Here is a 21809-nt window from a genome sequence, read left to right on the forward strand (position 1 = left end):
AAAAGATAACGAGTGGTGCAGCAGTCTAAGGCACTGCATCGCAGTGCTAGAAGCGTCACTACAGACCCGGGTTCGATCCCGGGCTGTGTTGCAGCCGGCCACGACTGGGAGACCCATAAGGTGGCGCACAATTGATCCAGCGTCGTGAGGGTTTGGCCGGCCGGGATGTCCTTGTCCCATCACGCTCTAGTTGCTCTAGTAACTCGTTGCCAACAAAGGATATATAACAAAATATTGAGATAAACTTGTTATTGACCAAATACTTATTTTCCACCATAATTTGCAAATAAATTCATTACAAATCCTACAATGTGATTTTCTGGATTTTTTTTCTTCTCATTTTGTCTGTCATAGTTGAAGTGTACCTATGATGAAAATTACAGGCCTCATCTTTTTAAGTGGGAGAACTTGCAATCGGTGGCTGACTAAATACTTTATATATATATATGGAGCTGCAAAGCTCCAAAGCAGAGATTGGAGTATCGTTCCATAGGACCAGTTTCAGCCATACACTCCACAGAACTGGGCTTTACGGATGAGTGGCCAGAAAAAAGCCATTGCTTAAAGAAAAAAATAAGCAAACACGTTTTGTGTTCTCCAAAAGGCATGTGGGAGACTCCCCAAACATATGGAAGAAGGTACTCTGGTTAGATGAGACTAAAATTGAGCTTTTTGGCCATCAAGAAAAACACTATGGCTCAAACCCAATACCTCTCATCACCCCGAGAACACTATCCCCACAGTGAAGCATGGTGGTGGCAGCATCATGCTGTGGGGATGTTTTTCCATCGGCAGGGACTGGGAAACTGGTCAGAATTGAAAGAATGATGGATGGTGCTAAATACAGGGAAATTCTTGAGGGAAACCTGTTTCAGTCTTCCAGAGATTTGAGACTGGGACGGAGGTTCACCTTCCAGCAGGACAATGACACTAAGCATACTGCTAAAGCAACACTCAAGTGGTTTAAGGGGAAACATTTAAATGTCTTGGAATGGCCTAGTCAAAGCCCAGACCTCAATCCAATTGAGAATCTGTGGTATGACTTAACGATTGCTGTACACCAGCAGAACCCATCCAACTTGAAGGAGCTGGAGCAGTTTTGCCTTTAAGAATGGACAAAAATCCCAGTGACTAGATGTGCCAAGCTTATAGAGGCATACCCCAAGAGACTTGCAGCTGTAATTGCTGCAAAAGGTGGCTCTACAAAGTATTGACTTTGGGGGGGGTGAATAGTTATGCACGCTCAAGTTGTTTTTGTCATATTTCTTGTTTGTTTCACAAAAAAATATATATTTTACATCTTCAAAGTGGTAGGTATGTTGTGTAAAGCAAATGATACAAACCCTCAAATCTATTTTAATTCCAGGTTGTAAGGCAACAAAATAGGAAAAATGCCAAGGGGGTTAATACATTTGCAAGCCTCTGTACTTGGTCCTCAATGAGGAATGCTCACTCCTTCTCCGTCAGACAGCACATTACATTTAGCAACTTCTTACACTTTCCCACCACTCTCTCAATGTGTTCTGCTCAGGTCAGTCTAGTGTCAAATAGGGTTTGGCCGGGGTAGCCCGTCATTGTAAATAAGAATTTGTTCTTAACTGACTTGCCTAATTAAATAAAGGTTAAATAAAGTCTCCCACCTTCATCCTCTACAGAGAACCTGAATCCCCACATTAATGCCCACCGCTCTACCTCATGATATGTCATTAGAACCTACCCTAACTAGAAACCGTGGATAGAACCACCGCATTTACCATGAAAAGATGACTGGGAATATGGCCGAATATAAACAGTGTAGTTATTCACTCCACAAGGCAATCAAACAAGCGAAATGTCGGTATAAGGACAAAGTGGAGTCGCAATACAACGGCTCAGACACGAGACGTATGTGTCAGTGTCTACAGGCAATCACGGACTACCAAAAGAAAACCAGCCAAGTCACGGACACTTACATCTTGCTTCCAGACAAACTAAACACCTTCTTTGCCCACTTTGAGGATAATAGTGCCACCGACGCGGCCCGCTACCAAGGACTGCGGGCCCCCACTCGCCTTCTCTGTGGCCGGCGTGAGTAAGACATTTAAACGTGTTAACCCTCGCAGGGCTGCCGGCCCAAACAGCATCCCTAGCCACGTCCTCAGAGCATGAGCAGACCAGCTGGCTGGTGTGTTTACGGACAATCTCTCCCTATACCAGTCTGCTGTCCCCATATGCTTCAAGATGGACACAATTGTTCTTGTACCCAAGAAGGCAAAGATAACTAAGTGACTATCGCCCCATAGCACTCACTTCTGTCATCATGAAGTGCTTTGAGAGACTAGTCAAGGATCATATCACCTCTACCTTATCTGCCACCCTAGACCCACTTCATTTTGCATACCGCTCCAATAGGTCCACAGACGATGCCATCGCACTGCACAATCCCATCTGGACAAGAGGAATACCTACGATTATGATTACCAACAACGACGAGACAGCCTACAGGGAGGAGGTGAGGGCACTCAGAGTGTGGTGTCAGGAAAACAACCTCTCACTCAACATCAACAAAACATAGGAGATGATCGAGGACTTCAGGAAACAGCAGAGTGAGCACCCCCCTATCTATATCGACGGGACAGCAGTGGAGGTTTTAAGTTCCTCGGCATACACATTACGGACAAACTGAAATGGTCCACCCACACAGACAGTGTGGGGAAGGCGCAACAGCGCCTCTTCAACCTCAGGAAGCTGAAGAAATTTGGCTTGACACCTAAAACCTTCAAACTTTTACAGAAGCACAATTGAGAAAATCCTGTCGGGCTGTATCACCGCCTGGTACAGCAACTGCACCGCCCGCAACCGCAAGGCTCTCCAGACTGAAAAACAGCTTCTATCGCAAGGCCATCAGACTGTTAAACCTGTTTGCCTCACTGTGCGTGCAGATGCACTCACACCTGCCTGATGCCATTCCTGAGCAAGCTCTGTACTGGTGGTGCCCGGATCCCGCAGATGAATCAACTAGGAGACCTCCGGGACCTAGGAGACGTTTCTGGACTTTCTTGGGCGCCCTGAAGCCAGTTCACAACAATTGAACCGCTCTCCTTGAAGTTCTTGAAGTTCTTGATGATCCGATAAATGGTTGATTTAGGTTACTGGCAGCAATATCCTTGCCTGTGAAGCTCTTTTTGTGCAAAGCAATGATGACGGCACGTGTTTCCTTGCAGGCAACCATGGTTGACAGAGGAAGAACAATGATTACAAGCACCACCCTCCTTTTTGAAGCTTCCAGTCTGTTATTCGAACTCAGTCCATCAGCATGACAGAGTGATCTCCAGCCTTGTCCTCGTCAACACTCACACCTGTGTTAACGAGAGAATCACTGACATGTCAGCTGGTCCTTTTGTGGCAGGGCTGAAATGCAGTGGACATGTTTTGGGGGGATTCAGTTCATTTGCATGGCAAATAGGGACTTTGCAATTAATTGCAATTCATCTGATCACTCTTCATAACATTCTGGCGTACATGCAAATTGCCATCATACAAACTGAGGGAGCAGAATGTAAAAGTTAATATTTGTGTCATTCTCAATACTTTTGGCCACGACTGTACATAAACTCGAAATCATTGGCCACTTCAATAATGTTTACTCATCTCACATGTAAACTCAGCAAAAAAAGAAAAGTCCCCTTTTCAGGACCCTGTCTTTCAAAGATAATTCATAAAAATCTAAATAACTTCACAGATCTTCATTGTAAAGGGTTTAAACACTGTTTCCCATGGTTGTTCAATGAACCATAAACATTTAATGAACATGCATCTGTGGAACGGTCGTTAAGACACTAACAGCTTACAGATGGTAGGCAATTAAGGTCACATTTATGAAAACTTAGGACACTAGAGGCCTTTCTACTGGCTCTGAAAAACACCAAAAGAAAGATGCCCAGGGTCCCTGCTCATCTGTGTGAACGTGCCTTAGGCATGCTGCAAGGAGCCATGAGGACTGCAGATATGGCCAGGGCAATAAATTGCAATGTCCGTACTGTGAGACGCCTAAGACAGCGCTACAGGGAAACAGGAGGGACATCTGATTGTCCTCGTATTACCAGAGCACGTGCAACACCTGCACAGGATCGGTACATCCGAACATCACACCTGCGGGACAGGTACAGAATGGCAACAACTGCCCAAGTTACACCAGGAACGCACAATCCAGCCATCAGTGCTCAGACTGTTCGCAATAGGCTGAGAAAGGCTGGACTGAGGGCTTGTAGGCCTGTTGTAAGGCAGGTCCTCACCAGACGTCACTGACAACAACGTCGATTATGGGCACAAACCAACCGTCTGGACCAGACAGGACTGGCAAAAAGTGCTCTTCACTGACGAGTCGCGGTTTTGTCTCACCGGGGGTGATGGTCGGATATGCGTTTATCGCCGAAGAAATTAGCGTTACACTGAGGCCTATACTCTGGAGGGGGATTGATTTGAAGGTGGAGGGTCCATCATGGTATTGGGTGTTGTGTCACAGCATCATTGGACTGAGCTTGTTGTCATTGCAGGCAATCTCAATGCTGTGTGTTACAGGGAAAACATCCTCCCCCCTCATGTGGCACCCTTCCTGCAGGCTCATCCTGACATGTCCCTCCAGCATGACAATGCCATCAGCCATACTGCTCGTTCTGTGCATGATTTCCTGCAAGACAGGAATGTCCGTGTTCTGCCATGGCCAGCAAAGAGCCTGGATCTCAATCCCAGTGAGCACGTCTGGGACCTGTTGGATCGGAGGGTGAGGGCTAGGGCCATTCCCCCCAGAAATGTCCGGGAACATGCAGGTGCCTTGGTAGAAGAGTGGGGTAACATCTCACAGCAAGAACTGGCAAATCTGGTACAGTCCATGAGGAGATGCACTGCAGTATTTAATGCAGCTGGTGGCCACACCAGATACTGACTGTTACTTTTGATTTTGAAACCCCCCTTGTTCCGGGACACATTATTCCACTTCTGTTCATCACATGTCTTTGGAACCTGTTCAGTTTATGTCTCAGTTGCTGAATCTTGTATGTTCATACACATTTTTACACATCTTAAGCTTGCTGAAAATAAACACGTGAGAGGACATTTCTTTTTTTGCTTAGTTTATATACTGTATTTTATACCATCTATTGCATCTTGCCTATCCCGCTCGGTCATCGCTCATCCTTATTTATATGTACATATTCTTATTCCATCCCTTTAGATGTGTGTGTGTATTTGGTAGTTGTGGAATTGTTAGATTGTTGGAATGTAGAAGCACAAGCATTGCTACACTCACATTAACATCTGCTGACCATGTGTATGTGTCCAATAAAATTTGATTTGAAGTGTCCACTTCATTTGAGGGCTGAGGGGTGTCTGGTGTTTTTTATGCATTTGGGTGTTAATTGTGGGAGGCTCTGCCTGGGGAGACGACTTTCTGAGCATAGGCCATATTTTAAGCGATATGTTGCCCCCTGGCGTCACAACAGTACCTAAGTTAGTTCTGTAAAGTCACGTGATTTCTGGGAAAAGGAACGTCCCCCTCTGCTCTGTGCGAGGCAAGTAAACAACTTCTGGATTTCCAGTCAAAGTGCAATGCGGGGGTGCGCTCAACTGTATTTAGGAAACGGAGGAAACGCAACCTAAGGTAAGCGAAACCAGGTCACCCAATAACATACATGAATGACAATCATTCTAAATCTGTGGAAAATATGTAGGTTTCGCTTCATGAGCAATCTTGATTTATTTAGTTCGCTATTTTTAGATGGAGATGAATAGTTTGATATATTTTTCATACCAACCGGTGCAGAATAAAAATGAATTACTTTAGGATCGTGATCAACGTGATTCGGTCGCATGTGGCTCAGTTGGTCGAGCATAGCGCTTGCAAAGCCAGAATTGTGGGTTCGATTCCCACGGGGCACCCGTACGAACAAAAACAAATGTATGCACTCACTACTGTAAGTCGCGCTTATCCGCGTCTGCTGCATTTATAAAATGTAGTTATTTCATGCTTTATCATGAATATACAATTAAATATATTGTAATGAAACAGCAGGGATCAGGTATCGAGCCCGAGGTCCGGCGCGCTATCGACTGTGCCGCAAAAGAATAGCTCCTGCGGGCAGAGCTGATTTCCGCGTTCATAAACCCAGGGTCGTTACACTATAGTATCGTCTCTAAGTGTAATCACAGTCAAACCATCTTTGGCATTATATTTACTCACCAATAATAAATTATTTAAAAGTCCTGTAAGTAACAATGTGAGCGACCCGACCAAATTCATATAGAAATGTGAGTTATGGATGTCATTTTCATTGAAAGCAAGTCTGAAGCTGTATATCCATTCTTTGTGCGCTACTTCTATGCTTACGGCTAGCTCATCTTTTTACTTCCTGTTTTGTACACCATCTTCAAACAGCTGAAAATAACTTGTTATTTATGCACTACCACACTCCTCACAGCTAGCACTCTTCGTGTATTCTGTTTGGTTTATTTATTTTCCATTGTATAGTGTATCGTTTTTATCAGACACAAATGTGTATTGCCAAACTAGACTCAAATGAAGTTATACTGCCTCTTCACAGCTATGGCATCTGGGAAAATTCGCTCCACGCGCAGACTACGCGCTTGGATGGTAGAACAGGTGAGTGTTTGGAGGATGGGCTCAATAGTCAAATGTGTGTTAATTGTAACAACTGACTACAGTGAGTGTTTCAGCTGCTATGTCATAGTGATAGGTAGAGTCAATGTACTGTCTGGGAAATGGGTCGAGTGTTTCCCAAGCAACACTCACCGCATCCTGTTGAATGTATTGGTGCAGGTCAGCAGTGGGAAGTACCCTGGCCTGATATGGGACGACGACGACGAGACCATGTTTCGTATACCATGGAAACACGCCGGGAAACAAGAATTCCGCAGCGAAGTGGATGGAGCCATCTTCAAGGTCCTAACACTAACAACTTTATGACTAGTTCATTGACATTTTACAGTAGGCTCGTCATGTATTATCTATTAAAAACACAGTAGTAGATATTACTTCCTGCATCTAAATGCCTTCCTCTTTCTACTCCTCGACAGGCGTGGGCAGTGTTTAAGGGGAAGTTGTCTGAGGGGTGTCATGCGGACCCTGCCTCCTGGAAGACACGGCTGCGAGTTGCTCTCAATAAGAGCCCGGAGTTCAGAGAGGAACCTGAGAGGTCACAGCTGGAAATCTCCGAACCATACAAAGTCTACCGCCTCGTACCCATCAACGAACAAGGTGAGACCAGCACACACGCTGTTAGTTTGTTAAACTATGTTTATTTCTACCCCTCTGCTAAGATGATCCAGCAATTATCTTTTGATCCTTTGTGTAGACATCTATAACAACATCATACCTACGATCTGGCAATAGAAACTGGGTGTAGCCTCTTACATTCTTTAAATTTCACTCAAGGTTGAGAGGATTGACATTTGCCAACTTCAATACTCTAGTTCCCTCAGTCAGTCCAAAGGTTCATAGTCATACCAGAGTCATCCATGCAAATTAGCACAACAATAACTCCATATAGTTTGTAGCTATGGAGACAACTTCAAAGCAGGGCAGTAAACAAATCCGTGACCTATGGTCCCTTTTCTCTTCACAGCATTGGGGAGTGTTGACATGAAGGTCCAAGCCAGAGCAGGGGGGAGGAAGAGAAGGAGCCGCGATTCAGACATCGAGGCGGAGGAAGAGGTGGTGAAGGTCAAGCAGATGAAAGAGGTTACCACCTCCCTACCAATCACCATGGTAGGTCTGGCATTTTGAGGGGAAAATACCAATCCAATGGAAACAAGTTATAGAAACTTTTGGATGCATCTCTATTAGTTATGTCAGTCTCTCACCGACATGTTTGATGTTTCTATTTATCAGTCTGTTCAGGAGATTGAGGAAAGTGTTCTTACAATCCAGCTAGACCAGGTTGATCAGCCCTCGGTCATGGTGAAGAGTGCTGGGAGTAAGTCTTATGTCTTACTAATGCAATGTCATGTCTGTCAGACACTGAATCTCTATGTTAGTGGCTGAGAGATCCAGCATCAACAGTCTCTTCAGTCTGTGGAGTTCCAATAGCATGTGGTTGATTGACATGCTCTTGACATTCTGTTGTCTTCCTCTAGCAGTCAATGAGATCCAGGTGAACTTCACGATCGAGACCGTCCCTCCCCCTGGAGGTAATGCTACAGTAAATGCTAGACAGAGTATATCAGAACTGGTTTTCATCACATACACTGAAAACGCAGTCTGCAGTCTCTCATTCAATCTCATTCTCTCCCCCAGCCCGGGACTCTTTCCATGTCTTAGTGAAGTACATGGGAGAGGAGGTGCTTAAACGTGGGGTCATGGGCAGCGATGTCCGGATCGCCTATCTGCCCTCTTCGCCCGTTCCCCCCACCCTGATGGTGGCTGGGTTCCCCCGCATCCCCCTGCCCGACCCCCCTTCCACCTTGACCTCCAGCATCGGGCCCCAGTTCCAGGCCCTCTCCACCCTGCTGCCCTTCATGGAGAAAGGGGTGATCCTGACCTCCATGAGAACAGGGGTCTATGCTAAGCGCTACTGCCAGGGCCAGGTGTTCTGGACAGGGCCACATTCAGCCACGGCGGGACCGCACAAGATGAACCATGCTGTGGAGCCCGTGCGGCTCTTCGATAGAGAGGCTTTCAGAATGGGTGAGTGACATGGGGCTGTTCACTCTCTCGGTGAGGATCACCCCACTTCTTTTTTGTCCCCTTAATGGATTTGAGTATTTCAGCAGTCAGTGTGTATTTACTGACTGTTTCCTTAGAGCTAGACCACTTCAGCAGCCATGGGGGAGACCCTCCTCAGTGTGGCTTCACCTTGTGTTTCAGTGACAAAGAGGACCCATCCAGCAAACTCATCGTCACACAGGTACAGCTGACTAAGCCGTTCCCACCTAATCATAAAATAACTGTTAAACCTGTTCAAATGTAAACAAAAAGGTGTAGCAAATGCATACCGTAGAATGTTAATACTAGTCTATTCAATCTGCATCGCAGAAGTTCAGCTTTAAAGCGTGATTGAAATTTAAAGGCAATGTTTCTGCTTTAGCGAAGACTGCATTTGTGTGCTCAATCTGAAATTACCTTTAAAATATATAAAAATCAGGGAATCTGTTAACAGCTTTACAGATTGAATAGATCCCTAAGGTTTATGAAAGTACAGCATTGCTACACCTTATTTTTCCCTGTGAAATAAGAGGGATTGAACCACCCACCCCCTCTCCTCCAGATAACCCTACCCTGGGCTCAGCAGCAGGTCAAGGAAGCTGAAGACTTCCGGGAGTCAATGACCTACTTCCGCAACATAACCAGCGAATCAGGAGAGGTCACCATCAACCTGGTATCAGGTTCATTGCTATCCGAGATCCTTGAGACATCCCTACCTTAAACCCTAAACATTTAAAAATGTCAACTTCAAATGGGGGCGGGATAGCACGTAAAAGTGTCCTTTAGCATCCAATCACAGAACATCTTGTATAATTGACTAGTCTTTTTTTAAATGAAGCACTCTGATCAGATACTAAGGTATACACATGATGCACTAAATACTTGTCTGAATAGCACTACATGGAGTGGAAGATGTCACTTTGGTTTTGCCCTCAGTATTGCCCTTTACCAACTTGTGATGTTATACTGATGTTCCAAACTCACTTTTATATGGAGTCAGATACTTCTACTCCTTGTTGCAGTCTTTGAATGCTGACTGGTACTGCGTCAGACACCTCTCCGTGTCCAAATGTTGCTTACATAGGTGTACCTGTTGACCAAGTTGTTTTAAGTAGCATATGAGAGAAACACTGACAGGCTCTGAAGCCATAGTAGGCTGAAGGTCAGTGATTTGATCATCACCATGCCAACCGTTATGAGGCGGGAAACGAACTTGTCTTCCATTTCTGTTTCTGAAAGTGGTAACGCACATTTCTATAGAGGACATTAATATTCCTAGACTTTGAAGCAGGCTCCTTCACTAGAGACATTGGACTCTTAAATGTGTTTGCAAGTATGTATTCAAGAGCAAGTGAGTTTGTTTTGCATTTGTTAATCTTCTCTCCATAACTCAGCACTTACTACTAGTCCCAACCGTAGGAAGTTAGTGTTAATGAGATTGGCCCAGTTTTGCATGGCGGGTCACTTTACAGGTTTACCCAATTAGTAAATTACACAAGCCACAGTATAAAGCAGGTGTGAAGACTGTTCTAGGGACCATGTCTGAAAGGTTGTTTTCTGCACCTTTGAACTGGCAATCTGCTCTATTGCACAAATCAAGTATGTTTATACATAAGGTCTATTTAAGCCTTTAAGTGCACAAGGTGATGGCTGGCCTCGTCAGACTTTTTAATCTGTTAGTATTGTAGAAATTAATTTGAATTGATATTTATATGAACATAGCACATGAACACTTGAAGTAGTTTGTAGATGTAGTTTAATAAATGTATATAAGGTTACACACTGAAAGCAGTGGGACAGGATGCACATAATGTGATGCCATTAGCAGTCAGTGAACTATGAGCACAGCTTTGTCAGTTGTAAGTGGGTTAACAACATGGCTACTGGGTTTGACAAGGCACACTGACTGAGAGACCGGAAGACTGCACAGATTTGTCAAACTAAATATTTGTTATTTATGCTTGTCTTTTATTCAATGTTCTGTCTGACCGCATTAAATGCATTTCATATTATCTTGGATGATGTGCGCTTATTTGACTGTTATATGTTAATAAAAATATTCTTAATTTGTAGTATCAGTAGGTTTAAGACAAATAATTCAAACTTTTTCAAAGTAACAAATTAAACCACAAACTTATTTCAGACATTACCATTGGCTGGTGAGGCAAGCTCTGCTATTTTGGCATTGAGTTTCTGATTTGTCCAGTCCCTAGTGATGTCGTCCAAATGGCTGTCAAAATCCACTAATAATGAGTGATCTCCAGAGTCCAGCAGCTGATTGGCTATTTCCCGGGTCTCCTCCCACTGCCGCAGCATTATCCTGGAAGAAAAACAAAGGTAACTTTAAATGAACCTGTACTTCCCTCTTCAGGTACTAACACTAACCATGTTTCCATCCAACCTTTTTATGCAAGTGAAGTACATGACAGTTGAAAAATGCCTAGACAGGCCTGATGGAAACATTACATTTGGCGGTGCACTTTCCAAATGTTGACAAAACATGCTAGACAAGGTGGGATCTTTTTGTCTAAAATTGTGTAAATGACTAAACGCTTATGCACATTGATAACCATATCGAAGTAAACTTGGAGTCAGGCGATATGTTATGTTGTCCTCCCACTACGACTTGGGAAAGTATGCAATTTATTAGGCAACAGATGAAATAAGTTATGATATACTTCACAAGGTGGTGAAAGTGCAGTGATGAGCTTTATGCTCCTTTCCAATAAATATTGAGGGTCTAATTCTGGTGACATGCTTGGCTGCCATTTCACAAAGATAATATCTCTTTTGTCCTTAATACTCTCATGTAGGTGTAACCGATGTGAAATGGCTAGCTCGTTAGCGGTGGTGCGCACTAATAGCGTTTCAATCGGTGACGTCACTTGCTCTGAGACCTTGAAGTAGTGGTTCCCCTTACTCTGCAAGGGCCACGGCTTTTGTGGAGCGATGGGTAACTGCTTTCGTGGGTGTCAGTTGTCTGTGTGTGCAAGAGGGTCCCTGGTTCGAGCCCGGATTAAAAAGTTATACTGTTACATAGGCTATACCCGCACTATCTGCCAGCTGTTGGCTAGAGCACACGTACTAAGACCAGAGTGGGCACATTCATTATATAACGCAACATTTTGTGACAAAACCATCAGAAGAGTTGAAAATGTGATAAACCCATTTAACTTGTACTTTTTATTATTATTTCGGTACATGGGAATTTAACCACAAGTTGTTTTTATGTGCACTAGGTCATCACACACAGCCTTTTATCTGCAACGAGTCAATTTGATGGAAACATCTCTGGTAGGAAAATACACATTGTTTTTATGCAGATTTTAGAATATTCGCATGAAAATCTGTCACCATTTAGATGGAAACCTAGCTACTGACTATTGGAATTTAGTTCCATGCTCACTCAGGTGCAATGTATGTAGTCATATGCAGTTGATAAAAGGTGTGCTATTAATAACAGAAAAGCAAACTATAGTTAACTACAGTATCTTGAAAGGACAGCAGAGATGTCCAGCTCTTACGTATGTTTGTCTTTGAGGGTCCAGCGGGTGTCTTTCCGCTCATACATCACTATGGGAGGCACCCTGTAGTCAGGTGACATCTTTCCACCATCAATCTGAAAAGCCACATAGATCAGAGAAGTAGATTTACCAAAAATCTACACACATCATGTACACACACAGGAATTTAGACTACATTTTCGTGGATACTTACCATTAACAAAACTGCATTGTTACACTGCTCGGCAATCTTATCTGCAATCTTCAATGCACATGGCGTAGGGCTGCCCAACGAAGGAGAGAGAGAAGGAATGGTTCGTGTTTAACACAGGTGATATTTTTATTTAACTAAGCAAGTCAGCTAAGAACAAATTCTTATTTTACAATGACAGCAGTGCATGACAGCATATGCATGTGATAAGCAGGCTATCAGCCACAAACGACCAAATAGAGAAAATAACATCTACAGAGGTGAAGCTGGACCACTATGGGACACACCTGTTGTCTGACACACAAGCGTTGGCTTGGTAGTATCCTACAATCCTTTGCTGTGTCTGTGCACACCATACATCCACCTGAAGCAAAAGGTAGGATACATTACAACATAACAAATACATTAAGTCAAAAGACAACCACAATGTACATGCACCACTGCCAGGTAAGGATGAGTAGTTAGGCTAACTGTATTGGTCATTTCAGACACATGTTTGACAGTGAAGATCACTCAGGATATTAAATGGTTACCTGTGTGAGACCCAGCTGGGTGATGGGAGCCAAAGGTAAGTGAGAGTGGAGCAGGGGAACACAGTCCGTCACACACACAGCACCACCTGCTGGACTGGACGACAACAGCAGCCCATTGACACTACACCGTGGAAACAAACAGCCGTGCAGGTACATCTTCACATAGGCCAGACAGGACAGCTCAACCTCCCCCATTGCTGTGGACAGAAAAGGGTGCACAGACCAGAGAAAATGCAGCAAACTGCATTTAGTGATGAATACGTTATTGTAGTTATTCCATGTCACTATAACAAAACACTATTGTTGGCTGGATTTGAGCATTTTGATGGCAGAAGTCATGAAAGCTGAGATGGTAATAAATAGGTGTAACAGCTATAGTAACTAGCTGAAATGGTAGCCAGCTGGTTAGCACACATCTTATGGTCGAAGGGCCTGCCTACGTAGATAGTTATGGCCAATAGTAGTTACTATCCTTTTATTAAAATATAACTGGGAAAGTCTATAGTGTAGATATTGAAAAAATATATATATATTTGATAGGATATATAGGCGTTCATCACGAGTTAACGTTACGTTAGCTAGCTAACAGTTAGTAGCAAGCTAGGCTTACCGTCAATGGATATTATTTGCTGGGATGAAATTTCAGAAGTCCAGTAAAACAAACGTCTTGTTTGAAACTCATCTAATAGTGCGTGTTAATACATATATAACTGAATATTGATCATTTACAAACGTTTGCACTGTGGAGCTGAAACTGCATCATTCATTAAGACCATTTCCTGTTCCGTGCCCGCCTACCAACAGTACATCTGCATTTGGGTTGGTAACAATAGCGACTGTCTAAAGTTCTATTGGAGTCTCAGTATGCCAATCATTTGGAAGTGGATCCGTTCTTCAAGTAGTGACGGTGTCTCCTCCTGGTGGACAGAGTTTGACATACCTTGTAACCCAATCATGCATTCATGTTTTTTTGACACATTTACAAAATATGATATGTAGTATAGCCAGATCTGTTTGTGCCGTCTTTTCAACTCCTATAGTCAGTGACATTAACATAAATATTGTCAGAGAATGCAGTAAATAGTCTCTTTGTAGAAGTAAACTCAGTTGACAATCTCTCTTTCAACTACCAATACAGTAGACAAATACATTTATTTTATTTATACAATTCTTGATACAATCAACATTAGTCACAAATATATATATATATATACACACACCTGTAGCTACAGTCAACTGTTCAATGGAAACTACTCTTTTCAACCCAGCACCTGTTTCAACGCAATATCCATTGCACTCCTGTCGTGCAAAAGAAGCACACCTCCACCAACCATTTACTGATATTTGGACTAGTTTGGACCAGTGTTGCTGTATGACCTGTAAAATACTTGGCAGGACAAGTAAACTCTTAACTGGAAGAAAAAAAAAAGTCATGAGCTGATATCGGTTTTCAGTCATCACATGAATACACACATATTGCAAAGGAGGCTGGTGAGGGGAGAACAGCTCATAATAATGGAAACCATGTGTTTGATACAGTTCCATACATTCTGTTCCAGCCATTACTATGAGCCTGTTCTCTCCAGCCACTGTGCAGATGCTGACACAATTAAAAACAATAAGCTAAAACAGAATAGCAGGCACCATGTTGAATAGTTCCGTTTTTTTAACAGTGCTTCCCTTGCAATGTCAACTCGAGTATTAGAGGGGAGATATTCCAACACAAGGTGTGTTGTGGTGACTGTTCCAGTTCCAGCCACACAATGACACTTGGTAACTCACTGGCACCCTTTGTTGGCTATTCAATCCATTTTCTGAAGAGGATGGGTGAGTTTCTGAAACAGACTGCATCTGGGGGAGGAGTTTAGGGTTATGAGAACTCCTCTGTGAACCGCTTATGAAACTCCCTGATCTTTTCTAAAACGATCTTCAGCTTTTCAGTTGCAGGCAAGATGGTCATCCTACAGAAAGAATGAATTTTTCGGTGTTATCATCGTACCTTAACCATCACTAAACACTGGCATTGACACTGTACAGTAGCAGTGAACAGGTCTAACCTGAAGTGGTAGGTTCCATCCCTCTGTCCGAAGCCACTCCCTGGGACCAGACAGATGCCCATCTCCTCCAGCAGTTTCATACAGTAGAATATGTCTGGAGCCTGTTCCTGTTCCTACACACACAGCAACACAGAGCGTGCAGGGGGCATATGGGTTGAACAACATTGGAAGAAAACAACTGAGAAGCGCATCAGAAACAGGCAGATCATTCAAATACAAGTAAAGAGGGGGGGTTAGAGAGCGAGGAAGAGAGACCTTGGCCGCGTTGATGGCTTTTTCTGGCAGTGTGAGGCGGGGGAAGGTGTACATGGCTCCCTGGACAGGGTTACAGTGGATCCCTGGGACTGTGTTGAGGACTTGCTCTGTCATCTTGGCCTTCTCAGACAGGATATGCAGGTTGGCAGTACGCTCCTGTAAACAGGTCAGGTTAATACCAACAAGTTGGTATATTTTATTTTACATACAAATAAAATAAACAGCACTTGTTACACTGTAATAACCTTCATGGAACATTTATCCTAACTGAACAGCCACATCATGTGTATGCGGACCTTGATGAAGGTGGCGTAGGAAGGTTCGTCAGGCTGGGGGGGGTTGACTACCAGGTCCAGTAGGACCTGCCCAGGGATGGAGGGGCACAGCTGCACAGACACCAGCTTAGTCAGCTGCAACTTCACCTCAGGGTCCATGTTAATCACCTCCATGTATCCTCCCCTGAAACCACACCTGCAGGACAGTCAGTGACAAACATCAACATGGTACATTAACGTATCCCTTGCAGAAAATTGGAGAACACTTCATTCACAGCCAACGTATCAAAAGGTACGTTTTATAAAGAGCCAAGTAGTGCAGTCAGTCACCATCTGAGAATGTATGGGTGTGTAGCTAAAGACTTACTCTCCCATGTAGCATTTGGAGGTGGAATGGAAGGAGGCCAGCTCCACAACACTGGAGTACTCTGGTCCCATCTCAAACAGAACCTTCTTAAAGGAGTGGAACTGGCAACCCTCCATGTACACATTATCCTGGTAAACCTATCAGGAAAAGAGGGAGGGAGTCATACATATTGAGTAACTAGTCTAGAAGAAACACCTTAGAGAAGGGGGAGAAAGGTCAAACCAGAAACAAGAGATTAATAATAATACAAATTACCTCATCAGCCATCAGGAAAAGGTGCTCCTCAGCAGCGAATCGGATCACATCTTCAATGCTCTGCCTGTTCTGGACTTGACCTACACAGTGAAGGGAGTACACTAATCAGAACAGAGATTGGGTATAAATTAAAAAGGACTCACAGATCACTAATGTTTTGGAACGGAAACTTTTCCACATACCTGTGGGGTTGCCAGGGTTGATAATGCAGAGGGCGCGGGGGTTACAGTGCTCCCTAGCTGCCTTCACAGACCTCCTCAGCTCACCAATGTCCAGGCTCCAGCACTTGTCCTCATCCAGGTAGTAGCTGATCTGGACAGCCGCCAGCACAGCCAGTGAAGCAGAGTAGAGGGGGTACTGAGGGATGGAGATCATCACCCCTGTACGGGTCTTCCCCTCGCCTGACGTCAACAACTTCAGCATGGTCTACAGGACAGAGGGTAAGTCGCTCTGGATAAGAGCGTCTGCTAAATGACTTAAATGTAAATGTGAGGGAGGTAGAAAGGACTGAAAGGGGGGAGTCATGTACTGTAGATCGAATTGCCATTGACCGGAAATTAAAATAAAGGTTGTCATCGTCATTCTTACCACTATAGCATCACTGGCCCCAGTAGAGAGGTAGATGTCGTCAGGGTTACTGGGAATTCCACTGTCCCGCTTCTCAATGTATTTAGCAACATCTTGTCGTATGACCTCAATGCCTGAACTAGCACTGTATGCACCTGGAGTAAAAATACAAGTTCAGTGGATATTTATCCAATGTTTGTCATTCAGCATGTACACACTGCCTGCCTACAGTAGAACTAGCGGTGTTTCACCTAAACTACCCCCTCCACAGGCCTGAAGGATGCGCCGCGCTCGGTTTTTAGCGTCCTCTGGAAACTTGTCGTCTTCTAGGAGATCCGGGTACACGCACAGCGCTATAACCTGACAGGAACAAAGCAGATCAAGTCATATTTTGTAAATAGTCATCTGTAATAATGGGACACTTGGATATAAAAATGTACCACAGGTTTAGAACAATTAACAGACCTGTCTGAAAAATGTGATTGGTTTCTGGCCCATGGCATGTGCATCACCGATGTTGGCTTTAATGACCTCAGTGAAGGGCTTCTTAACTCCCTGCAAATAAAACAGAGTTACAGTTAATACACAGATATGGTTATCCACAGTGCATTCAGAAAGTATTCAGACCCCTTGACTTTTTCCACATTACAGCCTTACTCTAAAATATATTAAATTGTTTCGTTGCATCAATCTACCCACAATGACAAAGGGAAAAACAGGTTTAGAATTTTTTGCAAAAGTATAAAAAAAAAAAAAAAATGAAACACATTATTTACATAAGTATTCAGACCCTTTGCTCTGAGACTTGAAATTGATCTCAATCTCAGGTGCATCCTGTTTCCATTGATGATCCTTGTGATGTTTCTACAACTTGATTAGAGTCCACCTGCGGTAAATTAAATTGATTGGACTTGATTTGGAAAGGCAGACACCTGTGTCATGACGTTGGCCTGGGGGATAGGTTTATGACAGTCATAAATACCGCTTTCCCCCTTTTTCCTCCCTCTACCCTACCGATGTTACATTTGCAAAACCCTTGGTTAACATAGAGATTCTGGGAACATCAGAAGGTGGGGGGAAATGAACTATATTCTGGTAATCTGACCAATTGAACATATGCGGTGGTACTTAATGAATATGATGTCAGTTCGGTTGTCATCTGAGACGTTCTCATCAATGATAAGATGACAAACTCTACAGTGGAAAGTCTACACAGAGTTATCGGATTCACATGGAATTGTTGTTCAATTTAAATGTTTGAATATGACATTATTTGTGATGGGATGAAATGTGATTTTAGCTTCTAAAATGTGAGATTTGGGTTTTCATAAGGTAGGGCTCTGCGGCCCGCCAGTGGCCCGCCCCTGTGAAGGGACATGGGCTATAAAACTTTTCAAACACACCCTCCTCTCCCTTCCTATATAAGCCCTTGACGACAATATAACCTGCTGTTCCGAGGACGATGGTCCGATGTCAGAATGGTTCAGATAACTACAGAACGAAGCCAACATCAGCATGAGCTTTGAACTCTTATTCACGACAGAAGTGATACCTCCTAGCCGTTGAGTTAGCAACAGCCGCTGCAAACGAGGGTTAGGAAGGAACAGACAGAGTATCCCGTCTACCCCACAACGACATTACAACAACGTATTCAATTTACCAGCAGAGACATTCTTCAAGGGACTCGGTTGGGCAGCATGGCCTACTATCTACCACCAACCTACCGAAGCGCAGCTCAGAGTAAATATTTATTGCATTTTCCTTTTCCAAATGGGCGGTCATTTAGAATGCATAAGATGCTGTATTTACGATAGCACAGCGTCACCCTTTGTTCCTCAGTCTTCCCGCTCTTTCACTCAAACCCAGCCCCTTTGTTACAAAAAAAAAATCTCTCATATCTGTTCCACCCGCTAGGGACGTTGTCCTTTATGACGTAATTTGTAATCAAGTTATGATTTAATTATGTGTAATTAGTTAGGTATTTAGTAAATAAATAATTAAACCCAATTTTGTATTGATGATTCAACTTGTTAGCCAGGGTTCGTGCAGATAACCATGATTTTACAACTTTCAGATGAGACTGAATTAAGATGTCGATTAATATTGACTGCTATTGATGTAAAATATTAATAGGTTTTTAAGAGTTTATTTCGGAAGATAACAGCTCTATAAATATTATTTTGTCGTGCCCGACTCTAGTTAATTACATTTACATGATTAGCTCAATCAGGTAATATTAATTACGGAGAAATCATCTTATAGAATAGCATGTCATATCACTTAATCCGGCATAGCCAAAGACACGACACCTGTCTCGATAAAGGTCCCACAGTTGACAGTGCAAAAACCAAGAAGTCAAAGGAATTGTCTGTAGAGCTCAGAGACAGGATTGTGTAGAGGCACAGATCTGGGGAAGGATACCAACACATTTTTTTGCAACATTGAAGGTCCAAGAACCCAGTGGCCTCAATCATTCTTAAATGGAAGAAGTTTGGAACCACCAAGACTATTCCTAGAGCTGGCCATACTGAGCAATCAGGGGAGAAGGGCCTTGTTCTGGGAGGTGACCAAGAACCTGATGGTCACTCTGGCAGAGCTCCAGAGTTCCTCTGCTGAGATGGGAGAACCTTCCAGAAGGACAACCATCTCTGCAGCATTCCAATCAGGGGGAACAATTATTTTAAAATAGATTAAAGGCTGTAACGTAATTTGGGGAGGAAAAAGGTCAAGGGGTCTGAATACTTTCCGAATGCACTGTACAACAAAGTCAGATTTAGTGCACAACAACCTCAAACCGCAAAACTTTGTGCCAACTAAGATGACAACTCAAAACTTGGTTTAAAACCTCTGCTTATTTCAACCATTGGACATTGTATCATTCCAGAAGCCAACAGGCTATCAAAGAGGGACAGGACAGCTGTGATACTCACTGTGTGGAGGACTGGGGAGGAGGGGAACGATCTGGGTCAACAATAAGGTTGCTGTGCCAACAATAAGGTTGCTGTGCCAATGCCTTTCTTTCCCGCTCTTTTCTCTCCTTCTCATTCTGCACCAGCTCAAGGGCACTCCATTTCCCTCCAGTTCTCATCATTTAATTCAAACTCGTGATACTGATGGAAATTTGCAATGCAACAGCTTGATTTTCCAAGAAAGCAGGGACAAGAACCAGATTGTGGAACCAGTGTGTAACATGACATTGACATGTTCTTTTGTGTAGATGCGGTAGGCCTAGTAGTCATTGAACTAATAATGTGATAAGGCACCCATGTTTCTACTGTGCAGCAAATCGGTTAGTGGGGTTTAACTTTCATAGTCCCTGAGGTGTTATCTAGGCTACACACTACAGAATATTAAAGACAGCCTATGTGATGTCTATGCTGCATTTACTGTATGTCTGAGTGCTGCATCTTTTGTTCAGCGATCTAAAGCTATGGACTATAGCTGACACTACTCTACTTGCTGTAGCTAAATAGCCACTGTTTGTCCCCCTAACTGAAACCTAAAACTACAGGAGACCTCCCAGATGTCCTCCTATTGGTCAATATCAGGGGGCATCTTATGACTTCTGCCAATCACAGAAGGCAAGAGAGACCACTACTGGTTCCGTTTAGACTAGGCCTGGCTTTTTTATTTTTATTTTACCTTTATTTAACCAGGTAGGCTAGTTGAGAACAAGTTCTCATTTGCAACTGCGACCTGGCCAAGATAAAGCATAGCAGTGTAAACAGACAACAGAGTTACACATGGAGTAAACAATTAACAAGTCAATAACACAGTAGAAAAAAAAGGGGAGTCTATATACATTGTGTGCAAAAGGCATGAGGTAGGCGAATAATTACAATTTTGCAGATTAACACTGGAGTGATAAATGATCAGATGGTCATGTACAGGTAGAGATATTGTTGTGCAAAAGAGCAGAAAAGTAAATTAATAAAAACAGTATGGGGATGAGGTAGGTAAAAATGGGTGGGCGATTTACCGATAGACTATGTACAGCTGCAGCGATCAGTTAGCTGCTCAGATAGTTGATGTTTGAAGTTGGTGAGGGAGATAAAAGTCTCCAACTTCAGCGATTTTTGCAATTCGTTCCAGTCACAGGCAGCAGAGAACTGGAACGCAAGGCGGCCAAATGAGGTGTTGGCTTTAGGGATGATCAGTGAGATACACCTGCTGGAGCGCGTGCTACGGGTGGGTGTTGCCATTGTGACCAGTGAACTGAGATAAGGCGGAGCTTTACCTAGCATGGACTTGTAGATGACCTGGAGCCAGTGGGTCTGGCGACAAATATGTAGCGAGGGCCAGCCGACTAGAGCATACAGGTCGCAGTGGTGGGTGGTATAAGGTGCTTTAGTGACAAAACGGATGGCACTGTGATAAACTGCATCCAGTTTGCTGAGTAGAGTGTTGGAAGCTATTTTGTAGATAACATCGCCGAAGTCGAGGATCGGTAGGATAGTCAGTTTTACTAGGGTAAGTTTGGTGGCGTGAGTGAAGGAGGCTTTGTTGCGGAATAGAAAGCCGACGCTGACAGTCAGCATGGAATCGTTTTACTTGAGTCATCTCCATTATTTTAACCAACTGATTCACCTCATTCTATAAAAGAAACAAAAATATAATGATTTTACTGAGTTAAAGTTCATAAGGACATCAGTTGATTTAAAATAAATTCATTAGGCCCTAATCTACAGATTTCAAATGACTGGGCAGGGGAGCAGCCATGGGTGACGTGGTTACATGTGGCCTGTGGTTGTGAGGCCGGTTGGACATTCTGACAAATTCTCTAAAATGACGTAGGTGGCTTATGGTAAGGAAATGACCATTAAAATATCTGGCAACAGCTCTGGTGGACATTCCTGCAGTCACCATGCAATTACATGCTCCCTCAAAACTTGAGACATCTGTGGCATCGTGTTGTGACAAAACCACACATTTTAAAGTGGCCTTTTGTCCCGAGCACAAGGTACACCTGTGTAATGATCATGCTGTTTAATCAGCTTCTTGATATGCCACGCCTGTCAGGTGGATGGACTATCTTGGCAAAGGAGAAATGCTCAGTAACAGGGATGTAAATTAAATGTATGCTTTTTT

At 43.4% G+C, this 21809-nt stretch overlaps 3 protein-coding genes across 14 annotated transcripts in view; 1 reads left to right on the forward strand and 2 right to left on the reverse strand.

Moving 5' to 3' along the window:
* Positions 1-5149: 5149 nt before the first annotated feature.
* Positions 5150-10710, forward strand: LOC118370276 (interferon regulatory factor 4-like). Of its 3 annotated transcripts, none has more exons than XM_035755244.2 (10): positions 5150-5638; positions 6579-6637; positions 6815-6937; positions 7072-7252; positions 7620-7762; positions 7886-7970; positions 8131-8184; positions 8291-8680; positions 8861-8900; positions 9261-9410. In XM_035755244.2, exons 2-10 carry the CDS (start codon positions 6581-6583, stop codon positions 9262-9264), a joined length of 1077 nt encoding a protein of 358 aa, XP_035611137.1. In that variant the 5' UTR covers positions 5150-5638; positions 6579-6580; the 3' UTR covers positions 9265-9410. The 3 variants fall into 3 exon arrangements, with proteins under 3 accessions (XP_035611137.1, XP_035611132.1, XP_035611124.1); XM_035755239.2 differs by having other exon boundaries at positions 5151-5638; positions 8134-8184; positions 8797-8900; positions 9261-10710; XM_035755231.2 differs by having other exon boundaries at positions 5154-5638; positions 8797-8900; positions 9261-10710.
* LOC118370296 (ER membrane protein complex subunit 9-like) lies at positions 10438-13820 on the reverse strand. 2 transcript variants are annotated; one of them, XM_035755264.2, is made up of 6 exons: positions 13556-13820; positions 12946-13186; positions 12700-12776; positions 12416-12485; positions 12223-12317; positions 10438-11018 (listed from the first exon to the last, which is right to left on the reverse strand). In XM_035755264.2, the coding sequence occupies exons 2-6, from the start codon at positions 13138-13140 to the stop codon at positions 10838-10840; spliced, it is 618 nt and encodes a 205-aa protein (XP_035611157.1). In that variant the 5' UTR covers positions 13141-13186; positions 13556-13820; the 3' UTR covers positions 10438-10837. The 2 variants fall into 2 exon arrangements, with proteins under 2 accessions (XP_035611157.1, XP_035611149.1); XM_035755256.2 differs by having other exon boundaries at positions 12946-13142; positions 13556-13807.
* A 241-nt stretch (positions 13821-14061) lies between these two features.
* LOC118370247 (alanine aminotransferase 2-like) overlaps positions 14062-21809 on the reverse strand; it is a 38633-nt gene continuing 30885 nt past the window's right edge. For all 9 annotated transcript variants that reach the window (XM_035755201.2, XM_052503287.1, XM_035755192.2 and 6 more), the window contains 10 exons: positions 17187-17276; positions 16973-17081; positions 16743-16876; positions 16337-16580; positions 16155-16234; positions 15900-16036; positions 15554-15728; positions 15258-15413; positions 15003-15115; positions 14062-14906 (listed from right to left, as the gene is read on the reverse strand). In XM_035755201.2, the coding sequence (XP_035611094.2) occupies positions 14816-14906; positions 15003-15115; positions 15258-15413; positions 15554-15728; positions 15900-16036; positions 16155-16234; positions 16337-16580; positions 16743-16876; positions 16973-17081; positions 17187-17276 (1329 nt within the window). In that variant the 3' untranslated portion in view covers positions 14062-14815. The remainder of the gene's footprint in view (positions 14907-15002; positions 15116-15257; positions 15414-15553; positions 15729-15899; positions 16037-16154; positions 16235-16336; positions 16581-16742; positions 16877-16972; positions 17082-17186; positions 17277-21809) is intronic.

Source organism: Oncorhynchus keta, chromosome 4 (assembly GCF_023373465.1).
Source record: "Oncorhynchus keta strain PuntledgeMale-10-30-2019 chromosome 4, Oket_V2, whole genome shotgun sequence".
Taxonomy (NCBI): domain Eukaryota; kingdom Metazoa; phylum Chordata; class Actinopteri; order Salmoniformes; family Salmonidae; genus Oncorhynchus; species Oncorhynchus keta.

Bases quoted from the DNA above. Each gene is read 5' to 3' on its own strand.
- LOC118370276 (XM_035755231.2), top strand. From the start codon at position 6,581: ATGGCATCTGGGAAAATTCGCTCCACGCGCAGACTACGCGCTTGGATG. The intron at 7,253-7,619 runs GTGAGACCAGCA...TTCTCTTCACAG, and splicing joins CGTACCCATCAACGAACAAG to CATTGGGGAGTGTTGACATG. The intron at 7,971-8,130 runs GTAAGTCTTATG...GTCTTCCTCTAG, and splicing joins CATGGTGAAGAGTGCTGGGA to CAGTCAATGAGATCCAGGTG.
- LOC118370296 (XM_035755264.2), bottom strand. From the start codon at position 13,140: ATGGGGGAGGTTGAGCTGTCCTGTCTGGCCTATGTGAAGATGTACCTG. The intron at 12,777-12,945 runs GTAACCATTTAA...CTTTTGCTTCAG, and splicing joins CCCAGCTGGGTCTCACACAG to GTGGATGTATGGTGTGCACA. The intron at 12,318-12,415 runs GTAAGTATCCAC...GTGGCTTTTCAG, and splicing joins ACAATGCAGTTTTGTTAATG to ATTGATGGTGGAAAGATGTC.